The 16,140-nt window shown below is 43.3% G+C and overlaps 1 protein-coding gene across 2 annotated transcripts; it reads left to right on the top strand.

Annotated features, from left to right (window-relative positions):
- Positions 1 to 788: 788 nt before the first annotated feature.
- On the top strand, positions 789 to 6,588 carry LOC125000171. 2 transcript variants are annotated; one of them, XM_047575566.1, is made up of 4 exons: positions 789 to 1,582; positions 2,013 to 2,066; positions 2,165 to 3,632; positions 4,206 to 6,588. In XM_047575566.1, exons 2-4 carry the CDS (start codon positions 2,018 to 2,020, stop codon positions 5,302 to 5,304), a joined length of 2,616 nt encoding a protein of 871 aa, XP_047431522.1. In that variant the 5' UTR covers positions 789 to 1,582; positions 2,013 to 2,017; the 3' UTR covers positions 5,305 to 6,588. The 2 variants fall into 2 exon arrangements, with proteins under 2 accessions (XP_047431522.1, XP_047431523.1); XM_047575567.1 differs by lacking the exon at positions 789 to 1,582 and having other exon boundaries at positions 1,900 to 2,066.
- The last annotated feature ends 9,552 nt before the right edge of the window (positions 6,589 to 16,140 follow it).

Raw genomic sequence — 16,140 nt, 5'->3', positions numbered from 1 at the left:
ATTTTTTTTTATTCCTTTGTACAGTTTAAATTTGACACAGGCTTACACATACATGAAGCCCCATCTGCTGTTTTTTCCATGCTATGTTGTGCAATGCCATACTTTCCAGGGCCACATATGTATGAGTACATGCTGCCTCCCTGTGGTCTAGTGCAGGTACTGCAGCTCAGTGCCCGTCAGAACTTGCAGTTCTCAGTTTGAACACTAGATGTCAGCATTATTCAGACATAAATACCAACACTGCAACGTAAAAATACTCCATCACAAGTAAGAGTTGAGCATTAGCAGTAAAATATTCAATTGTCATCAGTGTGTAACCAGCATGTTACTGTTGCAGCTGCAGGAGATAAATCTGAGGGGTCAAGAAATTATGAATGACAGAATTTTATTGTATTTTTTTGTGAATCTTTAACTTTTGTGAGGTAATGGAACATATGTTTGATGGCGCTGTTAAAATTCATATATCTGCTTTTCATGAGAAAGATACAGTAAAATCCTCACCTTAAAAGTAAAGGTGGTCGAGTAGATACGACGTAGCATAAAAATGAAAAAAGTAAATTTAAAAGTAAAAGTAATGCGGTAATCAGCCATTATCAGTGAATGTGATGGGTTTTTTTTTTCAATATTTACTGACAGTAATAAGTTAATAGAGGCGGCAATTAATTCGAGGACCGACTGGGAATTTCAACTGAAAATAATAACGAGCTGTAGCTCTTATCAGAAATCCTGCAGCATACCTCATTTAATTTCTGCCTCCGCTGCTGTGATTATTATCTGTGCAGCGAGTCATGAATAAGTTCATTATTAATGACCTCAATTCAAGCCTTTAAACAGCAGCTTACTCCTGCTCTAATTTGTTGAAAATAAAACCTCAAATTTTTTGCTCCTTCAAAGTAATTTTACATTTGCGATTTAAGAACAGGGGACAGACCAAGCATAACCCACTTTAAAGCATTTTTGTTAAAGCTGCAGGGTAAAAAACACCACCAAACCTTGACCACGGCCATGGTATTTCTATAAAGCCACACATTAGCATCAGACTTCCTGCGGTACAGTCGATTATTAGCATACGGGTCAAAGGCCCAGGCTGTTTCCAGGAGCTACAGTACTTGTCACCCTCGTATAACCACTGGGATGCTAATGCCTCCCCTTAGCGGGGCAAACAGAAGCCGCTGTAAAAAGTCAGCCGTCACCTCTGACCCCTCTCCCCGACGTTGCCCCTCTTTCCCGCTATTGATCCTCCGGATTCCTCTGACGTTGAGGGTAAGTGTGAGAATTCTCTTATAGATAGAGGTATTTCGGGAGTCACTGCCCGCGGGTTACCCAGAGCTTGTGTGTGAAAAGTCACCGTACAAAGAAGGGGACTGAAATGGATCGTTAAAGTCAGCCATGCCCGGTGGTGGCTGGAGTGCGCGGTTCAAAGGTTGCCCTATTTCTTCTGGACTGTTCGGCTCAGGAGCTTTTAACTCCCGGTTTCATGCGGAGAGGCAGGTGTAGGGTCAACTGGAAAAAAAAAAAAAACACTGGCGAATGCAGGAGGTCAGCTCTTGAGACACTTTTAAGGAGGCCAGACTTACGACAGGTAAGCTCTTCTCATAAATCAGTGGAACAATGACTCAGCTGTGAATCATCTCATATGTGTAGTCTAATAGTTTAGTTTCCCATAACTGTGGGATTCCTGCTTTGTGCTTGTAGAAATAGTAACAGCACAAGAATTGGACATTTTCCTTTGCTGTTATTAATTATTATTATGTAGGAAATCAGTGATATGGTAAACCATGACAAAATGAGACTGTAAAATGTTGTTGAACATAGAAAACACCTATAATATGGATTCAGACTGATTTCATATGTTATAATGCATCATTTTGTGCTTCTAAAATGGGACAAAATCAAGTGTTTAATATGTTTTTTTTGTCTTAAATAGATCATTAAGGTAAAAGCGTTCGGTTATAATTATAAATATTTAGAAGATATCCTCAAAAAACATCTTTATTTTTGTCCATCAACAGATGAAATGGAAGTTCTCGTACTGCTGCTCACGTTCTTCACCGTTTTGCATCCCAGTAAGTAGCACCGCACCCGACTCGTTAAGACGTTTGCATGAATCTTTTCTCAGATCTATCCGAATGACTCGAACCTTCTGTCCGAACTGTGCCAACAGAGCCGACTTTGACACAGACGCACTTTGAGCCGGACGCAGACGTCCGGCCGAGGGATGTTTCCATATCGGCGGCGACGAGAGGAAACGATGAAAACACGGCTGCGGAATCCACTGAGATGATGGAAACAGACGAGAAGGAGGAGGAGGAGGAGGAGGAGAGGATCGTTCCAGAGACGGACCCCGCGTGGAACCCTGTCAAGAATGAAAAGGCGGCGGAGGAAAGACGAGGGGAAGAAGGTCCGAAATCACAGATGGACGCAGAAAGGCAAACGATCATGGCAGAGATTGAAATCACGAAAGATGTGTATACGCAGGAAATGCTGGACATGGATCAAGAGAATTTGAAAGAAAGTGAGGTGTCTCCCACAGTTTCACAAGAAGATACAGACATAGAAGATGGGAAAAATATAAAAAGTGCCAGTACTGGGATACAAGGGGAAGGGAAGCGTGACGATGCAGATGTGAAGCTTGAGAAAAGTGCTCAAATGAAGAAGAAGTTAAAGCCAGAAATAGAGGAGGAGGAAAGCAAGCTAGTGGCAGGGCTTAATCTTTACGAGACACATGGGAAGAAGGTGGAGGGCATAAAAAATGCTAACCATAAAGATTCGGCGGAAAGAGAAAAGGAAGATCAGATAGTGGTTAACAATCTCACACCTCCTTTAAGCACGTCCTCCGCTCACGAGAGGAAGGAATTAGAGATCCCTGCCACAATTCAAATTATCACTCAGACTCAAAATCCTCCTCTCCGTGATCATAACGTCCCTCCTCCGCTTCCTCTTACGCCCACACATGTTCCTCCAGTCTCCTCTCACCCTCCCGGCCTTTACGCCGAAGTTTGGCTTTCTTCCCCTTCTGTAAATCTCCCCACATCAATCAGCCACATGTCAGACTCAACAGTGAGTCCTGGACATCATCAAATGGTCAAAAACATGTTGTTGAGACCTGCACGGGAGGAGCTCCAAACAGTAGAGGACGCAGGGGAAATAAACACAGTCGATCAACCAGAACAGGGGGATTTCATCGCCACGGTTCTGGCAGCAATGCCAAAACCAGAAGAGGCAAATATTACACTGATAGATTTAATAGCCAAAGACCCGAATCCTGCGCCACGATCTAAGCAAAACACGTCCACCGCACGTAACCCACACACGGCGCGACCCGCGGGCAAACCCGGGCCTGTAAAACGGACGGAAAATGGCACCAAAGTTGCAGCGAGGCAGAATAAATCCTCTCCTCCCCAAACACGAGTGACCGAACCGCAGGTCGCGACTGCCAAGGCTCCTTCGGCGAGGCCAACGAAAACCAACAAGAGCGCCAAAAATAGGACAATGAAGAAGTCCGGGGAGAAGAAAAGAAAGAAGGACAATAAAACCCAAAAGCCACCGGAGAAGACGAAAACCGCTCCGACCACGTACTTCCCCTACTTTATGGACGACTACTGCCCACCTGAGTGCGCTTGCTACGGAAGGTAAGGCCTCGAGGACGCAGATTGATGACTGAGGATACTGAAAATGTAATACTTATACTCATACTCCAAAAGGTAACAATTTGGGGTTTTGAAATAAACATTTCTAGTAACTGGCTTCTTTTTATGGAACAAGCTACAATTATGCTAAGCAAAGCAGGCTGACTACTGCCAATGCAACGAATATTGCATAAAATTATGACCACCTTGATAACACAGTGTAGGCCTCCAACACAGCTGTAACTCATTGGAGAATGGACGTGGGCCTTCAGAGGGTGTCTGGTGGTGTCTGGCAGGTTGGGGGGCCTTTGGGTCCTATGGGTTGAGGTGCATCCCAGAGATACTTGATCAGTTTGAGATCTAGTGAATTTGGAGGTCAGGTCCAAAAGTTTCCCAGCAGAACATCATAAGATGGTCAATGTCATTTACTTCTCGTGTCATTGGTTTTAATGCTGTGGCTGTTCGGTGTGGCTCCATTTTTACCACAAGACATGAGCTGTGTCAGTTTGTTTATGCAAACATTTGCACCGAAAGGAGTTAGTATATATACCTTTAATCTCATGTGTTGTTTTCCAGAGTGGTCCAGTGCTCAGACAAAGATGTGGATAATGTACCTTACGGTATTCCCTACAACGCCCGCTACATCCTCCTCATGAACAACCACATCGGCAGCATCCAGCTGGACCTGCTCAATGAATATGTCTCTTTGGAGTTCCTCGTGCTGAGCAACAATCGGCTCACAGACGGCGCCGTAGAAGGAGCTTTTGAAGGAGTTCCAGCTCTGAAACGCCTCTACTTGGATAGAAACCTCCTGGAGAGCGTGCCGGCTGACCTTCCATTTACTCTCGAGGAGCTTCGTCTGGACAACAACCGCTTGAAGGTGATGTCGGAGGCGGCCTGGGCCCAATGTCCTGGCCTCTTGGTGCTGAGCCTCAGCAACAACAGCCTGGGGAATGAATCTGAATCTCTCCCCAACGCGGTGCTCGCCCCCCTCCGCAACCTGCGCACTCTGAACCTGGACCACAACCAGCTGACCTCGGTCCCTCTCGGGCTACCACTGTCCATCAGGGAGCTCTACCTCAAAGGGAACCTCATCGAGCAGTTCCGTCAGGGAGTCTTCAGCGGGACATCAGGGCTGGTGGTGTTGGATCTGAGCGCAAACAAACTGACAAACGGCGGCCTTCTTCGAGACTCCCTCCTCAATACAACTCACCTGGAGAGCCTCAACCTAGAGGGAAACAGACTGAAACAAATACCGCGACACCTTCCTCCGTCACTTAAGACCCTAAATCTGGAGGGCAACCTCATATCTTCCGTAAAGAAAGCAGCTTTCAGCACCTTGAAAAACTTGGAGCACCTCGGCTTGGCGAGGAATAAAATTTTCAAAGTGGCGACGGGTGCGTTCAGGACGTTGCCCGTCCTCCACCAGTTGGACCTGTGCCACAACACCTTGCTGCACGTCCCCAGACAGCTGCCTCCGGGCTTGCACTCGGTATCTCTAACCTACAACAAGATTCAGTCGGTGCCCCGTGACGCTTTCTGCTGGGGTGATAAAACTCTGAGTCTCAGCAGGCTTGTGAGAGTCCAACTGGAGCACAATTTAATTGATATGGGGAAGCTGGATACGCGAGCTTTCAGATGCTTACGGGGATTCCAGGTGGTGCACTTCTATTAAACAAATAAAGGAAAAAATTAAAACAGCTGTGCTGCTTGGACTCTTTGTTCCCTTGAATAAATATTTGTATTTTTTATGTCACTGACACCTCCGCTTTGAGTGTTTTCTCCAAGTCCTGTGGTGAATGCCACTGCTATTGCCAGAAACAGTATTTATTGCGTGTGAAATTCAGTTTATTGCGTGGGACCCACTGATGTTTCACTCTCTGACTATTTTTATGACCGGTTTCCCAACATCCATTCAGACACACAGAACAATAGTATATACGGAGGAAGGTACGGCTGATTACCAAACTTCAGTCTAATATAGACGTTTTTTTTTTCTTTTTTTACGACCATCTCCCAAAACAATTTCAATTTCGGAGAAATCCCAGGCAACATTTGGTTTTCATTTACCCCACCAAAGAAAATACAACTCATATTTGCTGTTGATTTATGTCGGTGCTGCGTCACAGCCTCCTCGGCCGTCAAAAACTATTTATGTTTCATTGTACAGACAGAGTATTTATTATGAGTCAACATGTACAATCCGACGAGGTTTACACAAGAGCTAAGTCCCCGAGGTCATTTTATAAAGAGCAGAGAACAGGTGATTCCAATCAGTCGGTGATCAGCATCGACGCAGAAACAGATTTTATACATCTCCTCTTTCCTTGTACGTCCTCAATTTAGAAACTGCTAAAAACAAACTAAAAAAACGTAAAATAAGAGAATAAAAACATTAAATCAACAATAGCAATGTATATTATTGGATAAATAAAGAAATATTCAGGATTGGCCTTAAAATGTTCTACAATGTAAATGCATGAATGAAAACAGATGGGAACCAAAAGCCAAATAATATATCCATGTCATTATGTCTGTTGCGTAAGTTTATTTTACATTAAAGAAGTTGCATTGAAAGTAAAAGACAAGACGTAATTTGGGTGTTAACCTGTGGTTAGATTGTGTGGCTAAGAAGGATTATTTATTCTTTACTGGTCGTGTTTAATATGAAAACGAGAATCCAGATGGATTTTTTTTTCTCTTTTTATGTGTTATTTTTGTATTTACTGGTTTCCATAATGATTTTGTTTTGTTTTGCTTTTCTTGACGATGAGGCATTTCTGCAAGTCTGTCTCTTCTCGCTGATTGGAATTGGCTGACCTTTACTTTATGAAACCAACAGCAAAATAAAAACTACTGTATGACAGTCCCTCATTCTCTTCTCTGTGTGTCTGTGCCACCTGAATAAATATAAACATGCGTTTTCTTCTGTTGAACCCTTTACTGTAATAAAATACATTCACTGTGAGTTTTTGAGTTTTTCCTTACTACGCTTTGTTTGTGCAACCTTCACGCTCACTTAAAAGGGAAATCATTAAGAAAATGAACCGCCAGCGGTCAGTTACCTGTTGTGGATATAAATGGACACTTGTTCTTACGTTCCACGGCCGGTTTCCATAAACAAATGAGTCAAAGTGGGTGCTTTTACACACATGTTTGTGCGTAGGTCAGAAGGACAAGAATATCGTTAACCTGTCAGGATCTGGGTATCGTCAAAAGATGGATAGGATGAACGACGGTGTGGAAAAAAAACTGCTTTATGTGGGTGGCTACGTAATGATATGCATGAGAGTAAAACAGAGAGTAAGAAGAAGTTGCTAAACGTGCAAATGTTCTTCACAGAATAGCCACTAGATGGCGATAATGTATAGGAAAATAGTTCTGACCGGGGTAGGCGCTGTTTTAAGCTAAACCGAGAACTTGGCTTTTTTCCCAGTTGTCAAACAGAAACAGTTTAAATGTATACCATACAGGAAGTTCATCTTAACCTGCATATTTAAGACTCACAAAGAGTCACTTACACATGCATGAGTCATAAGAATGATGTGCTTGATTCTGCAATAGCGTGAGAGAACTCGACTTGACCGAAGGTGAAGTATAAATAAAAGATGATAAATGGAGATTTTTCTTATAAGAGAAAAGCAAAGCAAAGATTAAAATGAAAAAAAAAAAAAAAAAAAAGGCATTAGCCCACGTGGAGGTGCTTTGCACTCTTCTCCCTTTTCCCTCTTTCTCTCTAATAAGTTCACTCAGCAACGTGGCACTGCACCCATAGGGCCAGGGAGAGAGGAGCAGGAGGAGGGGGCCAGAGGGAGCGCCGGGAGGAGGAGGAGGAGGAGGAGGAGGAGGAGAAGGAGGGGGAGGAGGAGGGGGGAGTCGAGAGAGGGAGTGAAGGAGAGAGGAGGGAGGGCTTGAAGGATGGATCCAGGCTCCACGGGCTCCGTGCGTGTCCAGAAGGAAAGAGTTTTGGCTGCGGCAGGGAGCTCACCAGCACCTCCCTACGGTCCAGCAGGACCCTGACCCTGTATCACAACACCACCACCACCACATCCACCTGAATCTGCTGCAAAACCCTCCTCCCCGCTTTCTCTTTTTACTGCATTTTTTTTCCCCACCCTCCCTTTTCGCTCACCTTAAAACCAGATTGTGTTTCAATTTCTGCGCGCGCTGTACCTGCGAGCACACTTGTCTTCGCGGTCATCTGGTGTTCATGCGTGGGATACACAGTGATCTCGGGAACGGCTCCCTTGACAGCGTCTGAACTCATGTGCTCGTTTAAGTAGTCTGGCAGATGTTTGAATTTATTTTGTGTACTGTTGTATCCTGCGCTGGATGCTCTGTCATATTTAAGCTTATCCCAACAGGAGGTATGGATTAGCAGCAGCAGGAGCAGCAGCGAAGGCAGTGGCTCTCAAAAAAAGCCTGTTGCACTTCTGTGCAGAGTGATCGCATGGTGCACAAGCCAAGACCACATTGCCATTAATCAACCGTCAGTTTTCTCCCTGGAAGGAAAAGAGAATGCTCCACATTGTGCATCACGTGTTGATTGTCTTTGCCTTTTTTTTTTTTTAATTCAGATTACAGGACACAGATGCTCTTTTAATTCTTTAACATTCATCACGTTCCTGCAGGAATCAGACCATGAAAAGAGAGGGAATGGGAAGACAAAAAGGAAAAGAACAGGATATTAAAACCACACCCTGCTTGTGATCCCTCCAGACGAACAGACAGACTGACTGAGTCTGTAAAAAAAAAAAAAAAAAAATAAATAAATAAATAAATAAAATAAATCTGAGGCCTCCTCCCTGCCCTGTGATGCTCGAAAATATCGGATAATCTGTTTCATTTGCAAATTTTTTTCGGACATAAAAAGCAATGTAAAGTTTTATGAGCTAAACCAATAATTTTATAGAATGCGAATAAATTAAATGGATGTGTTTCAGTAACGTTGAGGGTGACAGCATGTAATTTGTGGCAGCCTTTTTTTCACATACAGTAACCGAATGCATGTGACTGTAGGGATCCTTGTCCATGTGCCTCTCTTTTCTGTTCTCTTCTCTTGCGCGCGCACACACACACACACACACACACACACACACACACACACACACACACACACACACACACACACACTGCCTTGCCGTACAGTATCATGCAAACCCCTCATTGAAGCTGCACTCATCCCCTAAACCCAACCCAAACTCCACTACCTCCACCGTCTCAACCCTAAATCAAAGCAAACCCTAATCTTAACCTTAATCTTAGCCCAGACTGAAGATAGGATTGACCGCCACGACCTCCCTTTCTGAATCCTAATCTTAAGTGGACGCGAGAGTCCTTGTGAAGAGTTAAAATGGCTCCGCGGAGGAGCCGGAGCAGTTTCCAGAGTGGAAGGGAGGTGGCGCTTGAGCTAGCCCGGAGACGGGGGAAGGAAAAGAGGGAGGGGAGAATGCGTGGGGAGGAGGGGATTGTGAGAGAAACCATGGGAGCCAGAGGGACCTCTAGACACGCACACACTTACAGCCCCGCATATGGTTCTGGTCTGGATCTATCACACACATGCAGCAGCGCACAATTTACATATTTTACTCTGGGTCACACACAAGCATAGAATCCAGCAACCAGAATGTATATCATCAGATTTTACAGTTCTGCAAATTCAAATCTACTCACAATCTGCATTTAACGAGGACATGGAGTGCAGTGTATAGTTCTCCAACACTGACAGACGGACACACACACACACATTGTGCACACATGTTATTCAGGGGCTCCACAAGGGGGCCTGTGAATGTTCCTCATCTGAAGAAACACTGCAGCTCTAAAGGACAGCACAGAGATAGTATCTGGTTACAGTCCCCCCCTCAAAAAAAAAAACTGTTGAATCAGCACATAAATGAAGATATCTGCACCAATCAGTCGGCTTTTCAGAGAAAGCAAAGAGTGGTTTGGGTCACATTTCAAATTAGAATTCCTCTACTTTGCCAGAAAGTCTGTATGGAAACTTTTTTTTATTATTATTATTGTTCACATTGAAATATTTCTTACTGCTCTCTTTATCCATTCTAATAGTTGAAATGATTTTAAACCTCACCCGAAGCTGTCCAGTAGTTAGAGTTACGTGGTTGCAGGAAGTAATGAAATATAATAGCTCGTTATTCATTTGTATTTGTGGAATAAATGCTCAATATCCAGGCCTGCAGAGTAAGGAATACTGCACGAACTTGTTCACACGTTCCACCTCAGACGTGGAATGCCGAAAGCAATATACATAAAACAAAGCCACCAGGCAACTCTCAGCGTCCTGGTATTAAATCTGATAGGTGTTTATGATTAAGTCAATGTCTGTTTAGCTTTCGAAGAGGTTTTCCTGCTGCTGGCCAGTTGTCTGAGACTGTTTGCTTGGGGGACTCCTGCAAATACCAATTACTGAACGTGCATGGAGCCAACTTGGGGTCTTTAGTCTCTGTTCAAAGTGAGGACGACTTTGATCGTTTCCTCTCATCCGTCTGCGCTGATCAACACCGAACATATATATTATTTTTCTAATGAACACGTTGTACTTATTCCAAGCGATTTTTAAATTGCTTCATATAATCCATACAGAATAAACGTTTTACTTTTCCAAGCCTATAAGATACTGTTGTCTGCCAAAAATAACTAAATGTTTATGAACACTTTATCCAACAAATTATGCATCTGCTGAAGAAGAAACCAATTGTGGGCATGAGTTGCCGATTACATGTTTTGCAGATGATAATGTCCTTTATTATGTTACTTGTTTCTTTAAATTTACAGTTCAAACAATACTGACGCCTTCAGATGGGTTTGTGTCCTCATGAACTCTTGTAATATTCACATGCTCAAAAATAGAAACTGTCTGAAAGGTCAGGGGTCATGATATATGATAAGTGGAAGCCTTGGAAGTTGATTTTTCTCTGCAAAGTTTGCTTTCTTATTTTTTTAATATGTCTGAAGAAGATGTCGATTTTCCCAACGGCCTCACACTTTCATCATGCCTTTGCATTTCCTACATTATGGTACCTGGTCTTTTGCTGGCTAAAGTGTTAGCGTCTCTGGCTCCTACACAGCAACAGTTGCATTTGCTGCCTTAAAAAAAGTAAGTGTTTACTGTATTTGTGAAAAAAGTACATATTAATGGTCTATCCATCCTTCACGGTGTTATTCACTGGAAATTGTCATAAAGGGGCAGCAGTAGCTCAGGAGTTAGCTCAGGTGGTAGAGCGGCAGTAGCTCAGGAGGTAGAGCAGTAGCAGCTCAGGAGGTAGAGCGGTAAAGCTCAGATGGTAGAGCAGCAGTAGCTCAGCATGTAGAGCGGCAGTAGCTTATGAGGCTGGAGCGGCAGCAGCTCAGGAGGTAGAGCGGGAATGTAGCTCAGGAGGTACAGCAGCAGTTGCTCAGGAGGAAGAGCAGCAGTTGCTCAGGAGGAAGAGCAGCAGTAACTCAGGAGGAATAGCAGCAGTAACTCAGGAGGTAGAGCAGCAGTAGCTCAGGAGGTAAAGCAGCAGTAGCTCAGGAGGTAGCACAGCAGTAACTCAGGAGGGAGAGCAGCAGTAACTCAGGAGGAAGAGCAGCAGTAACTCAGGAGGTAGCTCAGGAGATAGAGCGGCAGTAGCTCAGGAGTTACAGTGGCAGTAGCTGGTACAGCAGTGGTGGAGGCAGAGCAGTAGAGCTCAGGAGGTAGGGCAGCAGCAGTTCAGGAAGTAGAGCGGCAGTAGTTCAGGAGGTATCCCAGGAGGTAGCGCGGCAGTAGCTCAGGAGGAAAAGCGGCAGTAGTTCAGGCAGTAGAGGAGTAGTGGAAGTAGAATGGTAGAGCTCAGAAGGTAGAGCAGCAGTAGCTCAGGAGGTGGAGCAGCAGAGGAGGTAGAGCAGCAGTAGCTCAGGAGGTAGAGCACAGTAGCTCAGGAGTTAGAAGTCCACCCTATTCCTGCTTTGCTATGGCAAGATATTATGCAAACTACATGATGTCTGATTGCTAGTGGCTAGGGCAGCCGTGACTACTACCTTATTATTAAAGGTCGAGTTTATGCAAAACATTTTCTGATGTGGTCTGAATTAACGTTATAGATATAAAATATACTAAAATTCTATTTAATTTATCTGTAAACCAAAGAGTCCATAAAATACAATTGGAGAAAAATTCAAATATTTGTCTCAGAGAGATGTGTCAGCTGGAAACCCACCCGTAATGTTTGTCCAAAGAACGCTTTGTCTGCTTTGGCTTTCATTTGGTCTTTTTCTTGAGTCAAAGGTTAATCTACCCAATTGACTTTTAGAAAATTCCTGACTTTATACTGGCATGCTGGTTAAACTGAAAAGCCCTTAAGCCTTCAGGTGTCCTCCAGGAAGGACTGAAAACAAGTCAAAACCACAGACAAGCTTTAATGGCATTCCGCTCCGTGAGTCTACCATATTTTATAGCGTCTTTAATGGACCAACTTTTGGGAACTCCAGTTTAGGAAACGTATTTTATATGAATCATAAAATAAATGATCATTACCAGCGGCATCTGAAAGAACACATTTGTGCAGATCTTTTTTTAAGGGGACTGAAGTTCTCTTCTGTCCTCAAACATCTGTTTGCCCCAGGCACAAGACACTGAAAATCTATAAACCAGGTCGCCCTCAGGAAGCACTTCCCCTGTTTCCCCCAGCTTCCTGTGTTGGCTGTTACCATGGTAACACCCTTAATCAAAGTCTAGACAGATTTGTGTGCGGCAAATCGGGTCAAACTAAATATTTATTTAGTTAAAACCTAAAAATAGTGGGCTACGAAACAGACACAAAGGCGAAACTGGGCACTTCAAATGAATATGTTTCATTTTACTTGCATGCATGTCTCTCAGAAGACAGGGTTTTCCATGCTGAGCAGTAGACATTACCTAAGCAATCATTCCCCCACTCCCATTTTACTGATGTCTGTTTTGAATGTCAATGAGCAGAAAGTAAGGCAGACAACGCCAGCTGAGTCATTAAAGTGGATGTAGGGAAAGAACTGCTCAGAAGGCTCCGAGGCCTCTAACCTGCACCATGTTACATGACACGAAGACTTTACAGGAGCGTCACAGAACCTCCAACAAATCACGCTGACACCGCAAATCATTCTGTCACCTAGCACAACAGAGTTGGTTCCACTTCCTGTTCTGCCTCTAATTTGACACCTATAAAGTGAATTACTAGCACTGGCAACACGATGGCAAATTAGAGGTGATTTCTTTCTCTGATCACACACAGTATTACACCGCTTTAATGTGAGCGGTGGAGGATGTGACGCAGGCTGAGGAAAAAAAAAGGCGGCCGAAGACACGGGCGACTGGGTGCTTTGAAAGGGAGAGAGGCAAGTCTAAACACAAGAGGATATGGCAGAAAGTGGAGAGGTGTGCACAGACACACTCCGAGGCTTCCTCTGGGAGTTCGTCCAAGAGATTGTCATCGCCGACAAATTTGGCACTGTGCTAACAAAAGCATGATAGGTGAGCTGGATTATATGATTATATGATTATATTAATGTGACAGCAAAATGAGTTGGCTGCTTTTCTAGGAGTTTATCATGACAGACATTAAAGTGACTGTAGGAAGTTACGCCAACATTATCTCCCTTTATCTTGTTTGGCCTACATTGCACTGTTTATTTTTAAGCTCGGGTTTAAAAGAAAAACAAAAGACAGTTGACTCAGATCAATGTCAACTTGAGTCACACAAGAATAATGTTACAGCCATAATATTATGACCACTGACGCATGAAGTAAATAACATTGGCCATCTTGTGACGATACAATGTTCTACTGGGGAAAACTTTGGAAACTTTTGAGGACCATCCCCTCAACCCACAGAACTGTGGTGACTCTCATAGAAAATAAAGACTGCAGCACAGATTATGTAATCCCTATAAACAGATATCTGGATGCTGAACTGTGGTCAGATTATATACCGAATGGGTACAGAGACTTCTGCTAATGCAAACCAAACATTTCCTACTGCTGCAGCTTCACATTAAAGCATTTTACTGACTCACTGGGATTTCTGTTATGACGTAGTCACAAAATGAAGTTTGTTTGGTCAGCAAGGACGTTCTGTTCTCATTCTACAAAAAAAAACAAAAAAAACAAGACACTTTTTGGGTGGTAGTCAATGGTAATCCATCCAACATTCACATTTCACTAAAACCCAAAAAGAATAATAACCAAATTGATGAACATGAACGGTTGGAGGAGTCCGTGTAACAGTTTCATTTGGCGTGGCTTACATTTGCCCGGAGCCAGTATGGAGCAGGTTACCTAAAAGGGATGTCTGATTTTACTAACAGCATCTTAAATGGGTCTCAGTTCATTGCTTATCATAACAAAGTAATAATTTTTACATTTCATAACAGTCAAAAAGCAAAGCACGCTGTGAGCCTTATTTGGATGTCCCCCCCCCCAACTCTAAAGGTTGTGTTTCAGTTATGAAACAGCACATGATTAATGTTTCCTGTTTTTAAAATGTGTTCTACTTGACACTGTGACTCCGATTTTACACATCCATCCGAAGTCACGCCGGCTTTGATCCCCTCTACAGAGATCCACTACTCTTGCTGCATCAGCAGAGACTGAAGCAGCACTTGGCAACAACATAATACACTTAACTCTTCATCAGAGAGCAAAGTTTCCAGAAAGGCGTGGCGGAGAGACAGAAAACAGATGCAAAAAATCTGTGACCTCGATCAAAGCCCGACCAGGGAGGACCTTCATTTAAAACACTTCAGTCTTATTTGATCGTGTTCAGATAATAAAGCAATCAATCCCGACAACGGTATTAAATAAGTTATCACCGTGGATCACCATGTCTCTTGACACTGAGATTCATTTCTCTTAGGCATAAGGGACACACCTAATTCATAAATAAACATTTTCCAAATACAAACTCTATGCGGCGTGACAGACAGCTGACCGTAAAACCTAGAGGAGAACAGAGGATTTATGAACCGCTTGGCTGTTTGCGCCAAATAGCGTGAAACGGCTGCCAAACATTTTCAGTTGTACACTGATACCGAATGTTATTTAAATCAGATATTTTTTTTTTTCATCGCGTGCTGTATGTGAAAATGCTATAGCCAAGTTTAACATCTGTCTATTTTTCCCTCTTCCAGCCTCATCAAAGACTCTGAAGGGGAGCAATGTTAATGGAGGATTATGGGAAACCATTCCAGAGGGTTGACCTGGGTGTCTCACATCTCACGCCAGTGAATGATTGAATGTTGTCGAATGTGACTGTGGTTCTGATTCAGGACTCTGTACTTCGGAGTCCTTTTACCTCAACATTGTCCTACTGAAGGAGCACATGATCTAAAAGGGACAGTCGTACGCCCTGGACTCATCCTAGCTTTTCACGTCTTATAAGTCTCTACTATTAGACATTACGCACCGATCAGCCACAACATTAAAACCGCTGACAGGGGAAGTAAATAGCATTGAACGTCTTGTGACAATACAATGTTCTACTGGGAAACCTTTGGACCTGGTATTTGTGGACCAGACCAGGCACCCCCCACCTCATAGCAATGACACTCCTTGATGGCAGCAGCCACCCCCGTCAGGATTAAGGTTTAGGAACAACACAGAAAAACAGACACAAAAAAAACAAAAAAAAAAAACATGAAAAACAGGCCTCCCACGCACAGGCACTGGCTTGGGGATGTAAAGGCCCATTTAAAACACTCAACACTCAATCAGGGGATCAACCCAGAGGGTTTACAGTGTCTGGCAGCCATTTTTGAACTACTCTAATCTTGGAATTCCCGGTTAGAAACACAGAGACTACTTCATAATGACTCTCTGAAATGTGTTGGAATTTGTCGAATTTTATCGTCGTCATTATTATTATAATACAGTTTCTCTTTTATATCTTTATTTCATTGTTGCTTTATTTTCATATATCTTGTCACTGCTGTTTACAGCCTTGCAGATAGTTTTGAATGTGTTTGCAGAATAAAAAGCCAATAAAAAACGTTTGAATAACAAAAAAAAAAAAAAAACATGAAACAGAGCCCAAGGTGTTGACTTAACCTCCAAATTCCGTAGATCGCAAACTGATCCAAGTATCTGTGGGATAGAGACCCCTCCTCTCAACCCGTAGGACCTAAAGGCCTCCACTAACAACACTGTGCTACCAGACACCACAGGACACCCTCAGAAGACCCATGTCCATTCTCTGATGAGTCACAACTGTTTTTGAGGCACAAGGGAGACAACAGTAGGAAAGTGGTCATAATGTTATGCCTGATTGGTGTATAACCTCATACGTTTTGACAAATTCAAAGTTCCAGTAATACCCCTGATCTCTACTACGTTTAAAAGACTGCGAGCTTATACTACTCTCTGCCTTTCTGCTGTAGCATCTGCGAGTGTTTTTTTTTTTGCCCTAACCACCTCTTGTAAATTTCCCAATTTCCATGAATTTCCTTAAATCAAAACACGATGTTCTCTGAATCATCCGGGCTGCCATCCGTTACT

This window comes from Mugil cephalus, chromosome 22 (genome assembly GCF_022458985.1).
Source record: "Mugil cephalus isolate CIBA_MC_2020 chromosome 22, CIBA_Mcephalus_1.1, whole genome shotgun sequence".
Taxonomy (NCBI): domain Eukaryota; kingdom Metazoa; phylum Chordata; class Actinopteri; order Mugiliformes; family Mugilidae; genus Mugil; species Mugil cephalus.
The sequence above is the reverse complement of the archived record's forward strand: the minus strand, read 5'-3'. Positions and strand labels throughout refer to the sequence as shown.

Coding starts and splice junctions, on each gene's coding strand:
- LOC125000171 (XM_047575566.1), top strand. CDS start 2,018: ATGGAAGTTCTCGTACTGCTGCTCACGTTCTTCACCGTTTTGCATCCC. Junction 2,067..2,164: donor CTTCACCGTTTTGCATCCCA/GTAAGTAGCACC, acceptor CTGTGCCAACAG/AGCCGACTTTGACACAGACG. Junction 3,633..4,205: donor GAGTGCGCTTGCTACGGAAG/GTAAGGCCTCGA, acceptor GTTGTTTTCCAG/AGTGGTCCAGTGCTCAGACA.